At 40.9% G+C, this 19665-nt stretch overlaps 2 protein-coding genes across 2 annotated transcripts in view; one reads left to right on the top strand and one right to left on the bottom strand.

Annotated features, from left to right (window-relative positions):
• Nucleotides 1–19665, top strand: part of LOC108244131 (NLR family CARD domain-containing protein 3) — a 1204881-nt gene that overhangs the window by 169606 nt on the left and 1015610 nt on the right. The window lies entirely within an intron of this gene.
• The window catches only part of txndc16 (thioredoxin domain containing 16), a 19591-nt gene continuing 18033 nt past the window's right edge, over nucleotides 18108–19665 (bottom strand). Inside the window, exon 20 of the mRNA XM_017437322.3 lies at nucleotides 18108–18501. Within this exon, the coding sequence (XP_017292811.1) occupies nucleotides 18302–18501 (200 nt within the window). The 3' untranslated portion in view covers nucleotides 18108–18301. The remainder of the gene's footprint in view (nucleotides 18502–19665) is intronic.

Raw genomic sequence — 19665 nt, 5'->3', positions numbered from 1 at the left:
AAAACCCGGTCACTTCTCTCACTATCCGCTGGTTCATTGTCATACTCTTGTCTCCCTGATGTGCCGTCCTTCCGTTTGCTCGTGCCTTCTCGTCTCCCTTTGATTCATCTCTTGTCTCAGGTCTGTTCAGGTTTAGTTTAGTTAGTTAATGTTTTTTGTATTTAGTTTAGGTTTTGCTGCCACGTCAGCCTTTGTTTTTGGGTTTGCCTTTTATTTCTCAATAAATTAGTTTTTTTATCAACATGAGTCTGCGCTCAGGGTTCGCCTCCTTCCACCCCGTTCATGACAATAGATAGATATGTGTGTGTGTTTATTCAAGTCCAATAAGGCTATTTCTGTGGGTTTTGGGACTGATAACACAACATAGAGTTTTAACAATGTGTGGCTTCAACGTGTTAACAGTACAGATGGATAAATGTAGGTCCTTACAAAGATCCCACCCAGCGTCATCAGTTGCCATTACAGTGTTTCTCTGTTTCAGTGGGTAATACCATATCTTGAGGAAACCTGACCAGGAGGCAGAGCCTCACCTGTAAAACAGCTGAATTAAAAGTGGCGGTTTCATATTTTCTTTTGCCAGCGGTAGTAATCTTGTAAAACAAGTTCTCGAGTTCACTGTTGTTTCCAATTTCAAAGAGCCAAATTTAACAACGCCAGACTCACTGCCAGCACGCTGCTCTGGTCGGGGCTTGTTTTCCTCTTGCTCCTAAAGGAAACAGATATACAGGGATGTTTTCTTTTATTTCATTTTAATCAGATAACAAGCTGCATTCCAAACCAAAATACACACAAACTGTGTTCCCGCAGGATATACTCCCGAAAGACAAACATCTGAAAAAGTCTGCTTGATTTTCAGGACAGCAATCAAAATCAAGATGCATCTTTGTTTATTTTTCTCCCACTTTTAAACATATTTTGCAATAACTTAAATCATGTAGAATACTATCCAATAGTAGAAAAATATGAATTAGCCACATTGTATACTTGATAAACAACTAACAAGCAAGAATATTTGCAAGCAAAAGCCAGTAAACTCATCAAGAATTACAGAAAATTTGTTCTAAAGCATAAAGTACTCACTTGAATATACTTTAAAGGCTAAAACACTAGTCCCGTTTTTCAGTCAAAAAGGGACTGTCTAAAATCCAGTTATGGAGTCCACACACAGGCAGAACATTTTACAAACCTACAGATACAAATGATGCTTTTACTCCATTGCTACCGCTCTAATGATGTCATTTATTGGGACTCTGTCGTACTCTTATTTATCCTGAAGTTATACTCACCACACAAATCAGATAAATACTGCTCTTTCAGTGCCTCAAACCAAAGTGTGTGTGTTTGATAAGAGTGTGAAGCTGCTGCAGTAAGTGATTTATGTGCATCAGTTTACTGCAGCTCCTCCATCAACTCTACTCTGTGTGTGTGTGTGTGTGTGTGTGTGTGTGTGTATTTTTAATAGTTTTCAAGGACACAGTGACAGAACAGATCAGATGGAAATAAACTGCCTTAATCAACACAACACACATCATTACACAGGGTTTTTTCAGCTGACCTTTTTGGATCTTCTTTGAATCACATGACTAGAACAGAGAAATCCTGTCACAGCCGCACTCTTCTTGTTGACATCTAATCAGTCACCCTTCATAAATTAGTTACAAATGAGACAACAGCGTAGTTTGTCACCGAGCATGCTGACATGCGTGTGAATAAAAGTACCCAAGTTTGGGAGGTTTCGTTAACACAAAACAAGGGAATTCAGAATTGGGGGAGAATTTGCCTTTATCTGCTTCATGTAATCGTGGAGTTTAGGACTGTAGAGGTGTTACTGCTTGCTAACCCATCTGGAGGAGGCTCTGATTGATTGAAACCCTCCAGTTTAACAGAAGCAGAGTGGCTTTTGCCCGGCTCGTGGCACATTGAACCTGAGAGGGTCATGGGGGTTTGGTTGTCTGGACCAGATGTGTTTTTATGGCTCTGGAGGAGGCCTACAAACACGTCTTCTGAGGGTTATTGTCATAGTTTTGGTATTTTCAGTTTGTTGTTTTGATTATTGTCTTGTTTCAGTTTAGTTTTTCTTGTTCATGCCCTGTCACTATCCACCTCCCCAGTACTTTTCCTGTTATGTCTGCCACGCCCATCTTCACCTGCTTGTAATTGTTCTCACTCACCTGTGTCCATTTTCCTCATTATCCTCTGTCTTTAAGAACCGGTCATTCTCATTCACTCCTCACTGGATCATTCCGCTTTGCCTGTTTAATTCTTGTTCCGTCTGGTTTTGCCTTCGCTCCTCGCTGTTGGATTTTGTTAGTGTTTGTTTTGCTGCCACGCCAGCCCTTTTGTTTGTATTTTAGTTTAATAAAGGATTTACGTTCGTTTTAAGCCATGCGTCTGCGTCCTGGGTTTGCCGCCATATCCCCACCTTCTGACAGGTTATTGTACACTGGAAGCAGGTTGGACTCAAACAGGACTGCTCCTTGTCTCTGATCCTGTTGGTGGTGTTCATAGACAAGATTTCTAGGTGTAGTAGTTGGGTGGAGGGTGTCTGATTTGGGAACTTCAGAGTCTCATCTCTGCTTTTTGTAGGCATATTTAAACCATGACCTTCAATGTACACTGGAGGGGTTTGACGCCAAAGTCAGAGCTCCTCTTGGTCTGAGGCCATGGCTCTCTATGGAAAAAAGTGGAACGCTCCCTCTGCTTTGGGGTATGTGTCTGCCTCAAGTGGAAAAGTTTAGGTATTTTAGTGTCTTGTTCACAAGTAGAGGCAGGATGGAGCAAGAGATAGGCAAACGGATCAGGGCTTTGTCTGAAGGAATGATGGTGTTGCTTCAGGCTGTGGGGTATGTGTCTGCCTCATATGTTCTAACCCTCACCTATGGTCACCAGATTAAGATCATGACCAAAACATCCTCCATGCAAACAACTGAAATAAGCTTCCTTTGCCTTTGTGGGGTATCTGGGCTCAGCATTAGAGATAAATGAAAAGGTCGATCATTCAGGAGGAGCTCAGACAAAATCTGCTGCCCGTTCACATTAAAAGGAGGAGTCAGCTGAGGTGACTTAGGCATCCCATTAAAATGTTCTCTGATCTTTGAAGGTCTCAATGTGACGAGACCCCAAGGCCTACCCAGAACCCACTGAAGGGACCATGTGTGCTATGTAACCAAAGGTATTTGGCCACACTTGACCATCACACAAACAGGAACATCATAAAGTTGGTCCCTTTTTGATGCTATAACAGCTTCCACTCTTTTTGCTTCTCACGAGGTTTTGGAGTGTTTCTGTGGGACTTTGTGCCCATTCGTTAAGTAGAACATTTCTGAGGTCAGACACTGATGTTGGAGAAGGTCCAGCTCTCAGTCTCTGTTCCAGTTCATCCCAAAGGTGCTGGATGGGGCTGAGGTCAGGACTCTGTGTGGCTCAGTCAAGTTCTTCCACCCCTAACGCATCAAACCAGGTCTTTTTAGTCCTCGCTTTGTGCGCCGAGGCACAGCCATTGTTAAGTCAAGCTTAGAAGTGAGGGGGTAGGAACCATTCTGTGATAACCTGATGACACAGGGACCAGAAACATGGTGCACAACACTTGAATGCTGTGTATGGTGCCAACCAGACATGGAAAAATCTGTGCAGAACTAACATTTACAAACACCAGAGAGGCAGCTGGTAAGAAAACAAACTTATGAAACAATAATGGTCTGGACTCTGTTGCTTCTGAGATGGTGCTGGAGGTGAAGCAGTCACAGAGCTAATTGGATGTGACCCAAACATTTCTGGTCTGTGACTTTTGTCATGGATTGATTGGTTTGCAACAATTGTTTAGAGTTTGTTTGATTTTACCAAATGTTTAATGTTAACTGTGCTGAAATGTATGGGCTCATTGAAGAGATAATGTGAAACATTTGATTATTGTGTTTTTATGGCATTATGAGATAATAAGAGTATTTTCTTGGCATTAAATTTTATAAAGTTCTGTGGATAAAGTACTTGGTAGATGTTGAAGATAGCCATAGGTTGGTTGTAAGTTTAATACTGTTATTGAAAATGTATTTATTCAAGCTTCTACTTTCACACTAACTTATTTACAAAACAAACATGCAGGATATACTCTGACATGATTGCGACTCTGATTTTTGTTTTGTGTTATTTGTTAAAGGTTTTTCACCAGAAAAAATGATCTGGAAAAAAATAACCAGAAAAAAAAAGGAAGAAATTAAGAAAGAGGATTGTTTGGTCATTGAGTGGACTCCAGTGAAGACTCTGTGTGAATGTCTATCCCTGTCAAGTGGGGAAGCACAGTAAATAACTTGACAGCCATGTTGGAACAGGAAAGGCCCTTCCCCAAAGTTAGAACCGTAAAAGTGTCCAAACTGTCTTGTATGCTGAAGCATTACGATTGTCATCACTGAAGATCAGACCCTGGTTGAAACACGACTCAACAATTAACCACCAGAGCTAAACCATGCGTTAAAGTGTGGTGTGGAATTTTCTTTAACAACGAGGACAACGAAGAGTTTTATCTTAGGATAGTTTATTTAAGCTATATCAATCAGCAGAGTGAGTCTGACGCATTACAGATTGCTCCCCTTTCATATACCCTCCTGTAGGATGAGGAGGGGTCAGGGGGCAACAGAATGGTGAAGATAAACTGATCAAGAAAGGGAAAAATAGACCTCCTGGCCCCCTGTACCCCGAGGCCCTATAAAGATAAAATGAAAGGCATTCTAAACAAAACACGGTGTCTTTTGCACTTTTCTACTCTAACAGTTAAAGCTTTAACTTACATGCAGCAGAGAATCACTGAAGTAATTTTATTTCCTATTACAAGTGCAAATATTCCAACTAATAAAAACAGCAATCAACAATGTGTGAACTTTAAAAAAAAAAAAAAAAGCTTTGACTCGGTTTGATGGCACATTATGTCCAATCCCAAACTCAAAATTGTACTCCATAACTTTCGCTTCCACCACTGGAATCTAATATACCATCTTAATAAAGACCCTTTACCACACACACAGACACTGTTTTTATCAAATGGAGGCTGTCAAGGGTTATCAAGGGTTGTAGCCTGCCACACTTATCAGAAGCTACAGACTTTCTCTCTTTCTAATTAAGAACATAAACGCAGTGGGACATTCCTGAAGACCAGAGCCAGAGGAGGATGTTTACCAGCTCCTTCATGTGGAGACTTACAAAGAGGAGGATGTTTTCTCTACAGCAGGTTCCAAAGAGCACAATGTCATGGCCCAAGTATGTTATCTTCAGTGAAAACAGAAAAAAAAAACTGTCTTCTAACTTGGAAAGCAAAAATCGAGCTTTCAGTCGACTCTCATTGACGGCTACAGACACGTGGCGATGGAGTTCAGTGTTGTAATCACAAAAGTGTTATCTTGAAACTGTAGATTTTAAATAAATTCAACTCAGCCACTTGGGAAATCCCTGAGACGGTTTCATGCTCAGTTTTTGGAAAGTATTTTTATTGGATAAAAGTTAACAGCATTTCAAGGCTGAAACAATAACGTCTAACGTCTGCAGTGGAAATGAGTTGTTTAAACAGAAGATGTTTTCAGGTTCTGTTATTCGGTTGCTGGCAATAAATTATACAGATATTACATCACAGACATCTGACTGAGCTGGAAAAGGTTGGACTTCTTGTTTTCTTTTTGACTCTTGGTTATTCTCTGTCTTTAACCGAGCGGTATTTATAGCAAAGGGTTTCAAATCTCCAAAAATAGTCACACTTGAACCAAAACCGAAGTATTTGGAGTGGATAATAAACCCCAAACCTGTTTTTGCACTGAACTGCAACACGACAGAACTAATCTTTAACATGGCTATGTAAACAAGTTAAATTTTTAAATACAAGTATCATCTTGCTGGTTGAAATGGAAAATCCTGTATTCTTAAAAAAAATGTATTGCATGTGCATCAAAAGCCTTTTTTTACTGTGACAGTGGTGAAAATGAAACTGATGATATTGCAATAATTACATTATCAGGCTGACACTGCTGGTCCCATGTCAGCAGGGTGTGGACCCCTTGGACCAGAATACAAGCAGTGATTTGGTGCAGCGTCATTTGGCCATTGTTGTAACTCTCCCTGGAGGTCCAGCAGATCGGCACTGGGTCACAGCTGACCCCAAAGTTGATCCCACATCTGACTGATGAAAGAAAAGGGGCACCTGGCTGGACATGGGACAATGGTTGTCTTGTTGAAAGACTGTGAGGATCCCTAACAGAGGTGACCTGAAGTCCGACCCTATGGCTCCCCACACCATGATCACAGGAGTAACATCAGTGTCTCTCCACAGCATTTGCAGGATTGGTCCTCTCCCCTTAGCGCCACCATACACACATACATTGGTTATCTGTGGTAACAATATATAATGCCACCTAACATCAGTCCATGCTTCCAGGTTAGGGCAGCACTCCAAATACAGCATCTCCATTTGAATAATAATGGCAGCCTACGCTACCCTACCTGTGTTTGGATAAAAGGCACAGTTGTCCTGTGGTTTTGCAATGTTTGGCGCACAATACGTTTTTCCTTATGTGTATTCTGTCCTGGATAATTGGGACCTTCCCAACATGCATGGGTCACCTCACATACATATTAGTTTCAACAACTGCTGTTTCATCAGTACGTCCCACATGCCGGGCAGCTGTACAATACGACCACACAGCCTCATCCAAACCCACAGTATGACCCCTACCAAACTCCGTCACATGCTGGCGGTGCTGTCCGATGTGTCTGTGAGACATCTTCTGCGTCTGCTGACCTTCACTCATTGTTCATAGTGACCCGATAACGTGAACGCTCCTTCTCATGATGCTGCTACGTGGCGCCTGTTCTAGATGTGCAGCTTCTTACAAATCGAGCTATTTACATACCCATCACTGATCTGCATGTGGACTGAATTCTCTCCAAGTTGGCCCAATCCTTCTGGCTGTGTAAATCTATGGATGCCACACTGATGGGAAGCACAATAATCAAACTGATGTGTTTAACAAAGAACAGCTGCGAAACACTACAAGTTTAAATTACTCCTGATGGATCCAAGGTCTTGTTCATCACTTAGAAAACAACACAAGTCTCTTAGTCTTATTATACCTGCCAGCCCACACCACGTATAAATACCTTAGCGATGTGACTTGGAGGCAGCGTTCTTTCACGAGAGCTGGAAAGCTTCAAACTTACAGTCTGGAAGTGATAAAATCTTCATCATAAATTAGGCTGACGGTTAGCAGATGTTACACTCTGACGTTCATCATCATTACTTCAACCCGCACCATTTGTTTAGACCAATTTATCATCTTGTATAATGAGTTTGGATTGGGATCAGGTGTCTTAAATAAGGCCGGGCCAAATAAGAATTCAGTCCTGTCGCACAGAACCCCTTTAATGACAACATCAGCAGCGTTTCAGAGCGACGCTGCTTAGTTTAAAAAGATTGATTGTGATTTCTCCGATTTATGCCACAACGTGATTTGTTTTAACAAACCTGCTGAGGTTCTCCTGCAGAACAAGACAGCTGGTGACAACTTTAACCCGGCATCATCACTCGTTCCTGCAAACAACAGGCAGCATCATCAGCACACCATTGTGTTCCTGTTCATCGTGTCCTTTGTGTTGTCTGGACTCAAACTGCATCCACATTGTGCTATTGTAACCAATCTTACAACAAAACATTTAACTTTGTGACTTTCGTTTTATACTTTTTAAAACATTTACCTTCATTTAAAATCAATTTTCCCATTAAATACATTCAGAGCCAAAAACAATCACAAAATCTTCCATGCAAGTTCAGTGGCGACCCCTGCAGAAGGGAGCAGACAAAAAAAAACATAAAGGTGTTTTTAAAGCCTTTAAAATCGTTTCTTTTTAAATCTGCCTCAGCGTACTTCTCTACTTTTGTCTTCTTATGCTGTGTTTAGCTTTGAGCTAACATTCTGTGATTTTTGGCTTTTAGCTAAAGTTTTACTACACCTAACGTTTTGCTTCCATTCTGCTCCTTTTAGCTAAAGTTAGTTGCTTTTAGCTATTATTCTGCTACTTTTAGATTTAAGTGACAATTAGGCTACATTTAGCTTTTATTCTGCTCCTTTAAAATTTTAGCTACAGTTTTGCTGCTTTTAGCTTTTGTTCTGTTCCTTACAGCTTCTGGCTACAATTTTGCTAATTTTTGCTTTTAGTTTTCATTCTGCTACTTTTACCTTTTTAAGCAGTTTTGCTACTTTTAGCTTTTGTTTTGCTCCTATTAACTATAATTTTGCTTCCTCTTGTTTTGAGCTTTTGTTCTGTCCATTCTAGCTTTTGGCAACAGTTATGCTAATAGTAACTTTTAGCCATTGTTTTGCTCTTTTTAGCTATTAGATACTGTTTGGCACATTTAAGTTTAATTCTTCTTGTTCAGACTTTAACAACTCAGTTTCAGCTTCAGCTGTGTTGTTGTTCAGCCCAAAGATCCTTTATGATAATTATTTCATGATGTGACAAATCCCTCTAATGGGTGGCAGCTCTGGACCAGTTTAACACTTCAACTTTTCTTAGCTGTGTGTTACGAAGTGCAGAATGTACTTCTCTTAAATTATCAAAGTGCTGTTTGTGTCGGGGACGATTCTCAGCTACTACTATCACACCAAACTGTAGGTCAATATTTGTAAAAATGACATTTTTTTGAGTTTGCTGTGGTTGATTATTATAGTTTGTATTATGTTATCTTCTTTTAGGATATTTGACATGGAAATAGTTTGAATTTCTGCTGTGTAAGTGAACGTACAAACTCACAGTAAAGAAGGGACTTTTCAGAGGATTCATTTAAAATCTAAATAACGTTGTTGAAACATTCCCCTCTCTTTCCTCGTTAAATGTATGCGCTGCACATAAGGAATTCTTGTTTTTGCCCACAATTCACATAAACAGGAAAAACAAACACACACACTCAGCCAACAACACTGAGATGGTAAATATGAGCATTTTTCTCAGGCTGATAACAACTGTGCTTATTACTGAATAAACAGAACCCCGGAGAAAAATCCGGACAAGTGAAACTCAGATATGAATCATTAATTAATCAGAGAGCGTTGAGCACACGCATGGCACGTTATTGTTGCTTGCTCAGCCTAATATGCATCAGTCTCACCACGTGCTCAGTGTGAGGGCACAGAAACTTGGGTTTTGTTAGAACAACATGTGCTTTCGGCTGCTCCGTGACGCCTCCTGCTCGGAGTCTTCCCAAGTCCCCGAGGGCCCCGCAGGAATGCACGACCTCTGACTTTCCTCATCCTAGTTCTCCTCCTCTCCTCGTTCCAATTAGTTCCCAATAAAAACATGGACTTTTTAATCTCCGCTCTGTTTGGGTAACTCCATCGCAGATGAGTTTTAATTTGCCGTACTTCCTTTAGTCTTATGGCTGCCGAGGGAGCAGCATATGATAAGACGGGAAAAAAAAACAAAAAACATTGGGGACTTTTCACCTAAAGTTCTGCAGAGTTAAAGATTTACAGGAACCAACGTCGACTCACCTTTCCCATTTGGCCTCACTTGATACACGGACCCTCCTCAAATAAAAAGCCTTTTAATGAACCAACCATTTACAAAAGGAGAAATAAAAATTAAAGGAAGAACCAATAAAAGCCATTCATGCATGATTTAGGGTTTTCTTCTAAAAGGTTCCCAAACTGGATTTCCAGTAAATGATTAAGAGGCTGATTTATAATAAACACAACTCTGCTGCCTGTTTATACTTTCTTGCATTGATGGTATCTTTCCAGATGTGTAAGCCGCCCACGCTTTAGGTATTAATGCACCCATATACCATCATTGAGGATTTTTAAAAACTACACTGGTCGGAAATGAAAGTAGCAAAATGTGATAGCAATGAGAATGGTGCCACACAAATAACTATAAGCTTATTTTTTTATTGATACCAATAAATACATAACTTTCCATTAATTTGTTGGGTTTTCGTGAAACTTTTTCCTGCTCTTCTTCACGAGAAACTGGCCACACTGTGGATGGGTTGGTGCCACTGTTGTGCACGTCTGTTTTGTAAATGGGAAAACTCTGCAAAAAGAGACATCACGACTACGAAAGGCATAGACTTTTTCTTCTTGTTTCACCAATGATGGAGATAGGCTGTGCATGTAATGCAACAACAACGAGGGGCTGATCCCCTATTTTGCATTCAAAATATAGGCCTTAATTTTACCACTGGCATCCGACTGCACTTTTGAGATGGAAATGGAGCATTGCCACAAATGTCAAAGTTATCTGCATCGTGTTCAAAGTTTTGAGGGATCTTCAGAGGGGAAATATCACTTTACTGTTCCTTGGAAATGTTAGACATTTTCACGTTGCAGGAGTACTTTGCAATAAAAGACCAATAAATTACAATTTTGTGATAATCTGTAGTCTCAGAAGACTTTTTCATGAGACACGTCAGGCCAGGACTTAGACACCCTCTGGTCGTTTTGATGTGATTTCTGAATGGACTGAGGCAGCGAGGTGAGTCGAAGCTAATCCACCTCTGCTGCTCCTCTGGGCCACGAAGTGAGGCAGGAACAGAGCTGAAATGGTTCACGTGTGAAAAGGTAGGCCGGCTTTGCGGTTGAATAATGTGACAAAGTGATGACGTACGCTTTCAGCGACCACCCAGCCATGGGATTTAAATGCCAAAACGACAAAGTACGGCTTCATTCTAGAGGAGAAACATCGAGTGTGAAACAAGCTTTCTGCTTCAAAAAACCCCACGGCTTTCAGCTGCATTTTGAAGCATACAGAAGACAAACTGCAGCAGGAGTGCATTTCTTTGAAATATTTAGTTGAACGCAAAGAGAATCGTTACACTGAGCTCATCCACCATGCCATGAGAAATGTTGTTCAGGAGACGTCCGTCACACAAATACAGACTTGAGCGACACGTAAAAAACAGCTGGTTTTTGTTCCACGCCTCTTTTGGTTCCGCCCTGGTCGCTTCATTTCTGAACGCTCACATGTTGGTGGAGCCTTCAGTGTTTTATGAACGGCCAGAGGTGCCTTAAAAGACAGACTGATCCGTGCGCCTAAAGTGAGGACAAAACATTCACGTGGTGCCGTTTTAATGGTTCTAATGTCAAGAATTTACGAGGCATCGCGATCATCAGACTTCCCTCTCCGTTGTAGGCAGATAGACTTAGGTGCTTGGCTACTGTTTTACAATAAAAGTGTTTTTTTCCCTGATTTATAAGATTAATTCTGAATCCCCGTGTTTTCTCGCTGAGACCAGAAGAAAATGTTTTTTTTTTGTTTTTTTTACTGGGTCTGGGTTCAGATCTTTGGAAAGGTTTTGAACAAATAATTTCTCACAAACGACCTCGGGATCCGCGTCAACAAGCACATCTCAAGGCTTTTGTTTGCCTCTAAAATAGGTGCTGAAAGTTGCTGCATTGTGTCGGTGCCAGGAGTTAGAGGAGCTTTTTGTGTTATTGTTCAGAAAGAGTTTACTCCTTTCACCATTCTAAGCATGGATTTTTTTTCAGGACTAATAAATCCATCACTCTGTCTCAGACCTGAAAGGAGAAACTATTGATTTAAGGGGTACTCTCGGAAATAAAGTCAGGAGCTGAATGCTTCGAGAGGCATTCAAAAATGCAGCAATAAATCATGGGAAATTATAGAAGAGACTCCAAATTTTAATCACTTATACATGCACCTGCAGCAGTTATTTTCTGAAAGTTTTATAAAAGTTTTAATAAATACCATCCAGTACTTGAGGAGATATTTTGCTAACAGGCAAACTGGGTTGACTCCAACAGTTAATGCTAATTTTTAATCAGTCAGCACTCTGAATATGTGTTGCAGATCCGTCTCATTTACCATTGTCCTGAATCTTAGCTCACAGTCTGTAAAATTGGGGCAGTTGTTGCCATTTTTGTGTTTTTAAGGTCAATCAGCTGTGGTGGCCATCTTGAATCGAGTTGACTCCAAAAGTGAATCAGTTGTAGACCTATTTCCAGTGATTACTTTCTGAGAATTTCATTAAAATCTGCTCCGTGGTTTCAGAGATATTTTGGTAACAGACATAACCAAACACATGCACACACACACAAGCAATTAAAAATCACTCCGCCAAGTTTGACCTTTTGTAAGCTAGTGACATTTATCTAAAAGTCATCCAATAAAAAAAGATCCACATAATATTCATCACACATGTTATAGATCATTCTTTGACGACTAAACTCCTCAAAAAGTAAAAGTATCACAACTCGAAATGAGCAATCAGATCCTGGAAAAGATGGAGATGACTGGGTTACTGTTCCCATCCAAAAGACACGACGTTTCCTGTCATCTTCTCCCAGACGGCAGAATATGTTGTGTCTTTTTCCCAGAACTGGGTGACAAACTGAATAAAAACCTCTTAGAGACTCGCTAATTGACCCAAAAACACATTTCCTGTTTATTGATCTGAGAAAAAAAAAAACGCTGCTGAGACAACCGAAGACAAACATTTTCTAAATCTGCTTTGGTTTCTTTACAGACTTATTCCAGAGGTTCATTAGTGACATTAGTGTAGATTTATGTGTCTTTGTGTTACATTTTGGGCCTAAATATGTCTCTTATACATCTGCATCTTCTGGGGGGATTTTTTATTTGTAAAAATAAAGTACTAATTTGAGTGTTTAGCTACTGTTTTCCTAATTGTAGCTTGTAGCTACAGTTTTTCTCAATTTTAGCTTTTAGCTAGTTTTGTTAATTTTGACTTTTACCTACAGTTTATCTAGATTTAGCTTTTTTTAGCTACTATTTTGCAAGTTCTAGCTTTCACCTGCTGCTTGCGTATTTTACCTTTTAGCCATTGTTTTGACAGTTTTAGCTTTCAGCTACTGTTTTGCTAATTTTGGCTTTTAACTACCTCTTTAATAACTTTTTGTAAGGAACGGTGGAGAGCGGGATGAACCCAGAGTGCAGACTCATTATCAAAAAAAACAAAAAATTTATTCAAAAATAAAAGAAACAAAAACAAAATACAAAAAGAAACACACCGTCAAAACAAAACCTGACACTTTTAGCTTTTAGCATTTCTTTTACTTCTTTTTACTTTCTTTTACTTTACTATTTTCCCTTTTAGCTATTTTTGTAGGGATCTGGAGTTTTAGCCCCGCCTTGGGGCGGCTCCTCCAACTTTTCCCTTCACAGGTGTTCCAGATCCAGATAATGACGACTGCCAATACTTAAGCCTCCAGCTGAGACCAGACCGTCGCTGGAGCATCGAATCTACTGGGTTAGATTCTCAGCCACAGTCTCTAACCTAAATTGGTTAAATTCTAACTACGATCTTTGTGTACTTTGACGTCAGGTACTTCGCCACGCTACAGGACTACGAACACCACGGATACTTACCTTGGACTACGGGATACTCACCTGGAAGGATTACTGGCTTGTCGACCTCTGGATCTCCTCATACCTCCGTCATCTTCTCCACGTCGCTGGACACCTTCAGAATCTGTAAGGACAAAGAAACCATTACTGAAGCCACTTTGCAGCGCTCGGCTGATACCAGGATTTGTACCCGAGACTCACCCTGTTCCTTTGCTCCACAGATCACTCCACCAACCACCGCACTGTATATATAAATATTGGCACCTGTAAATAAAACTACACTTACCTTCAGCTGTTGTCTCTGCGTCTGGTTTTGGTCTCGCTCATGGACTAGTTACCTTGTGTTCTTGTCAATTTTTCTAATCATTTTAGTTTTTAGCTCATGTTTGGCTAATTGTAGCTTGTAGCTACTTTTTTTCTCTTTTAGATAGTTTTGCAAAGTTTTAATTTTAGCTTCTGTTTTGCTCAATTTAGCTTTTAGCCATCATTTTGCTAGTTTTAGCTTTTAACAATGTTTTTTGCAAGTTCAATCTTTTACCTGCTGTTTGCTTATGCTACTTTTTAGCTATTGTTTTGCTAATTTTGTCTTCTAGCAGCTTGTAGCTACCCTGTTCCCCTGTTTTCGCTTTCAGCAAGTCGACTCGCCTGATTTCCACTGAAAGATCCCATCAGAAGCAGAAGCCAGGTGGTCCCCCAAATCCACTTTGGGCTCAGCTCTTTCTTTGACTCGGTTGTGGAGCGATGCAGCCTGAGATCTTTGATGCAGATGAGTGTGTGTGTGTGTGTGTGTGTGTGTGTGTGTGTGAGAACGCAGACTAACTGACCTCCCTCAGGACTTATTCTCTGTAATTATGGCTGGAGGCCATTTGAGGTCTGATCATCACAAAGCTTCGGGGAGTTTTGATTCCCACCCACAGTATTCCTTATTGCTCTAACCCCATTCCCCGGAACTTGATTTCATAAAGTCACACAAACTCACACCGTATATCAAATGTGAGCGGACTCGTATCATGTTGTTTACACTGATGAGCTCTGCTGCAACAACATCCTGTTACCCCCCCACACATCAGAGTTGCTGAAAGCAGCCTGTTTTAGATACAGTTTCCAAATAAATCTGTTGGTTTCTGCACATGGTTCCCCCACCAGGCCTACGCCACGCTCGCATCTGCTGGCCTTGCTTCCAAGCCGGATTCCTCGTTTCAGTGCTTCGAGGTCCGCTGACGCGCTCCAGAGCTTGATTTAAACTCTGATCCGCTGTAAAGATAGTTCAGACAACATCTGAAGTTGGTCTTTTTTTTTTTTTTTTTTGAATCGTGCATGCTGACGAACAGAAAACTTCTCTACAATGACTCCCACTGGTGAAGCGTCTCCAGAGGGGAAAATTAAGATCTTCTGGAGATTGTGTCGAGAACTGGGTCCTTTTTTTTTCTCAGGACATAAACCCACTAAATTAATCTACTGAATATCCACTGTTTAACTAAGACGTGCCAGAAAGAGGAGAGGGCAAAGATTGGTCAAAGCTCCGCCAAGGAGGTTAGGTCTCTGGTAGCGTCTGTCTGTCTGTACGTAGACAAAATTACTTAAAAAGTTATGAATGGATTTTCAGGAAATTATCATGAAACATCAAACATGGAACAAGTGATTTGAGTTTGGTAGTGATCTGGTCACAGTTCAAGGTCAAAGGTCACAGATCAGCCCTTGTTCTAACTCTGCAGCAGTATAACAGGAACATTAAACTCTACAGCTGGACACCTCATGAGTCAAGGGTGATCACCATGGATTTCAAGGAGACAGGGTCAAAGGTCATGATCACAGATGACCTTGTGCTCTAACTATGTAATGACGTAACAGAGGAAAACTAAACTGCACAGTTGGAAACCTCTTAGGTCAAGGGTCATCTCCATTGATTTCAAGGTTACGGGTTCCAAGGTCAAGGTCACAGATGAGCCCGTGCTCCAACTATGCAACCATATATCGGAGGAAAATTAAACTGCACAGCTGGACACCTTTTAGGTTAGGAGTGATCACTGTTGAATTCAAGATCATGGGGTCAAAGGTCAACATCACAGTTGACCTTGTGCTCTAACTGTGCAGCAGTGTAATGTAGGAATGTCAAACTCCACAGCCGGACACCTCATGGGTCAAAGATGAAGCCTGTTGATTCCAAGATTTATGGGGTCAAAGGTCACAGTCACAGGTAACCCCTTTGTCTCTGCTCCAGCATGTGACCCTTTAGTTCCCTCCACCAAGGAAGTTCTGTTTTTAGTTGTGTCCGTTGGTGTGTTTGCTTGTCTGATAGCAAAGATCAGGAAATGTTGGGGTTGTTACAAAAACAATGGATTCAATTTTGGTGGCGATCCAGACTCTGATCCAGACCGCACTATTTTTCTTTATTTTTTTTAATGTTTCTTTGGGAGTAATGGCTTCTTCCTCACTGAGTTTCTTTCAGCCCATGTTGGATCAGATTGGCAGGACGTTCCCATGGTGTTCATACTTGTGTAGAAATGTTTGAACAGATGAACCTTCAGGTATCTGGAACTTGTACCCAAGGATGAACCAGCGGGTTCTCTTCCTGATATCTTGGTTGATTTCTTTTGGATTTTCACATAATGTCCCACAAAGAAGCAGAGTGTTTGAGGTGTGCCTTAAAAGACATCCACCTGTGCCTCTCCAGTTAACTTAGATGTTGTCAACTAACCAATCAAAAGCTTCAAAAGCCATGACATCACCATCAGGGCTTTCCCAAACCGTTGAAAGCGCTCTACTCCTGGGAGTCAGGAAAGCCAACTGTTCAATGGCAACAACTCAAACCAGCTTTGGCGCTTTCTTAGCTGACATGAGCTCAGTTAATCCTTTCAGCTCAGACATCTGGAAACAGGACATTTTATACACCAAATCGAGGCAGCTTAATCGCCGACTCCAGTGGAAAAACCCAGCCACCGGCGTGCACGGTGAAATCCATTCATAGATGACGGGAAAACGATGCGACCGTGTGCCCGGCCTGAGCTGTTTGTGCGTTTATAGTCTGCTCACTGCAACTCTGACACTGATCGACCTAAACAGCACTGGGCTCCGACATCGTGAGGTAGAAATCCCCTTCAGGACGGGAGGCATTTACGGTTCGTGAGCTGCTGTCTGAGAGCTCTTCTCATCCAATTCCCAACCAGTTCAGTTGTGCCCCTGTTCCCCGTACAAGCAAATATTAACGCAATAATTCAGAGCTTTTGAAGCGGGGTTTTAAAGAAAAGGTTATAATTTCCTATCTGTCTGTGAACCCCTTGAATGACCTGTTAAGGTGTCTGCAGGTCAAAGTTTAATCTGCAAGTAAACTATGAAATGATCATGGCTTTTTCACAACTTGGAACGCACTCACTGAATTTCCCGAATTCAGATCTGTGTACACACACACACACACACACACTAAAAAAAATCTAATTGGTTCATTTTTGCCATTTCAGAAAACTATTCCAACGTCCAGCATTTGAACAGAAGACACGAGAACAAGCTTTTGACACACAAGCTGTGAATAAATCAATTTTTTAAATTAATTTTTAGGATTTATCTAACAAACAAAGCTCTCAACAAACAAGCTTATTGTTCCATATTTTCCTAACAGAGAACTTCGCTCTCAGACTGCAGGTTTCCTTGTGGTTCCTACAGTTTCTAAAAGTAGAACAGGAGGCAGAACCTTCAGCTATCAGGCTCCTCTCTTGTGGAACCAACTTCCAGTTTCTGTCCGTGAGGCTGACACCCCGTCTACTTTAAGATTCGGCTTAAGACTTTCCTTTTTGATAAATCCCGTAGTTAGGGTTGGCTTGGGTTTCCTGAGCTATCCCTTAGTTCTGCTGCTATAGGCTTAGACTGCTGGAGGACAAACTAATCACATTTCCTCACTCTGCTGCTGTCTTACTTGCTCTACTGTAATTATTTCTATCACTAACATGATTTTCTTTGTTTTTCTTCCTATAGAAATTCCACCTGGACCAGTGCTGTGACCTGAATTATTGTTAGATTTACTCTGAGCCTTACATTGAAGGCCCTGCCAGTTTGTCACTATATATATATATATATATATATATATACATATACATTTCTCTGTCCTCACTCCTAAATATTTTGTTCCGGTAGCCCATTTTCACCAGAATGTCCAGGTTCCCCAACATCGGATTCAGACCTTACTGATCCGGGCGACGCCCGAGTCGGCACAGGACCATTTCTCCCCTGGAGTTCAAACCCTTTTTATACCAAAGTCACGTGACAACACCACTGAACCAAGGAACAAGCTTCCAGATCTGTGTCCAGAAGAGGGAAGTCCTCAGATCCGGTAAGACTGTACGCAGAACCCTTTAGTTCCGAAGCCTTCTGGTAAAGAACCCGAGGTTGAAGTGAAGAGGAGCGGCGCCTATTAGGAGAAACGGGGTGAAGTGGGTGTTCGTCACATTAAACTTTGAGTTTGTCGTCTTTGGAAGTGGGTCGTTTTTTTCATTTTTGGGACGTCACAGTCGAGCACATTCCGTTTGATAAATCGCCCAATAAAAAATCAACCACCCATAGAAACCAGGAGAAAGACTTTCCTACAGGTTTCAGTGAAAAATCAGTTATAATCGATAAATTACATCATATAAAATATTATATCTGTAATTATTTGAATAGGATTAATACTCTTTATCGAAAGCTGGACATACTCATTGATATTTTGTATCACAAGGCGACATATTTCAGGACAAATAATTGATGATGCAGAAAAATAGAAACAATATTAAACTTTATTTATAATGATAACTTTACCTTATCAGTTACACCACGGTCCTTGTTGGGAATAAGTCAATCGACAGAAGCAACACACCAGAAAACAAATTTACTGAAAACCTTCCCAAGGAAACCCCAACAGATAATGCATTGAGAGAGTAGGTTTGGTAAATCTTAGAACCATCTAGTAGTGTTACAGTTCAGAGTGAAATTTAGGACCAATATCAGGATGGTGATCAGTCAGCTGCTCTGCCACCAAATGTTCTTCGACATCGACTTCTTCGTCGTCCGTCGGAGCTTCCTGCTCGGTGGAGTCGGGTTCCTGCATGTCCATGACTTTCAGGAAGTCGTAAAACTGGAAAGCGGGAGGCCAGCTGTCGTCGCCCAGCTTTCCTGCAGGGAAACACCGAGAAAAGAGATCTGGAATAAACAAAGAGCGTTTTCAGCTTCGCGTTCATTTTGCCGTTTGTGCGTCCGTCCAGTCGGGATGAAGACTCGCAGCGAGGTTCTGCTGCAGACGGCCTCTTTGTCACGTTCGTTTTAGCTAATTCTGCGAGGCGGCGATCTCTGCGCTCCCTCGTTTTCCACCCACCCGACAGATCGAAGCAGAGGAGCCTCCATATGCATTCTGACAGTTCAGTTAGAGCTCACCCATGACTGTCGTTTCCACTTTGGAATCCTTTCAAAATAAAAGTAGAACGGCAATAACAGAGGGATTCAGCAACTTTGAGTGCTTTTTAAAAAAAAAAAAAAAAAAAAAAAAAGTTAGGTTTGTTATAAAGCACTGTAGATCACAAAATAAAACAAACTAAAAGCAAGTAAAACAGATTAAAAAGAACAACAAAAATATTATTATTTTTTTTTTTTTGCCAGTTGTGCCCTAAAAAGCAGCTTCCAAAGCACCGAGTGTTTGAGAAATACCTCAAAGACCTATAATAATAATAATATAATAATAATAATAATAATAACTGCGATCTGTGCTGGCAAAACAAGTATAAAAGAGTTCCTATAAAGACGCTTTCTAGCGATCCCGGTAACTAAATTAGCAGATAATCTTCCTAATCTACCTTTAGTAGTTTTCTAACAGGTATGTCTTCAGAAATAATCCTTTTCATTTCCTTTGAATTTGACAATTTTACTCTACAAGCTGGGAAATCCCTTCGTATAATAGCCACTGAGAATAGCTTGTTAATCTACACCTCGATGTGAGCTTTAAGGACTGAGGATGACTTTGGGTCGTCTACTTTCCTCCAGGACAACACATATCCGCAGCATTAGCTGCTGTTAACGTGTTGACTCTAATATTCCAATAGCTCTTATGGCCGATTCTAACATTTAACAGACCCTCCAGGATTTTGCGATGTTGCGATCGCAACTATTAACGCAAAATCAAGCAAACCCCGCAAAATCGCAACTTTGCCCAAAACACCGCAACTTTCCCGCAACTTTAACCCAATATTTATTGTTTCTAAAGTGATTCGCCACCGTTTCTGCGGTCTAGTCTCTTCTTTGTGGGTTTGTGTAGCGTGGAATACAAAATAACCCCAAATAACTCAC

Source organism: Kryptolebias marmoratus, linkage group LG23, assembly GCF_001649575.2.
Source record: "Kryptolebias marmoratus isolate JLee-2015 linkage group LG23, ASM164957v2, whole genome shotgun sequence".
Classification (NCBI taxonomy): domain Eukaryota; kingdom Metazoa; phylum Chordata; class Actinopteri; order Cyprinodontiformes; family Rivulidae; genus Kryptolebias; species Kryptolebias marmoratus.
The sequence above is the reverse complement of the archived record's forward strand: the minus strand, read 5'-3'. Positions and strand labels throughout refer to the sequence as shown.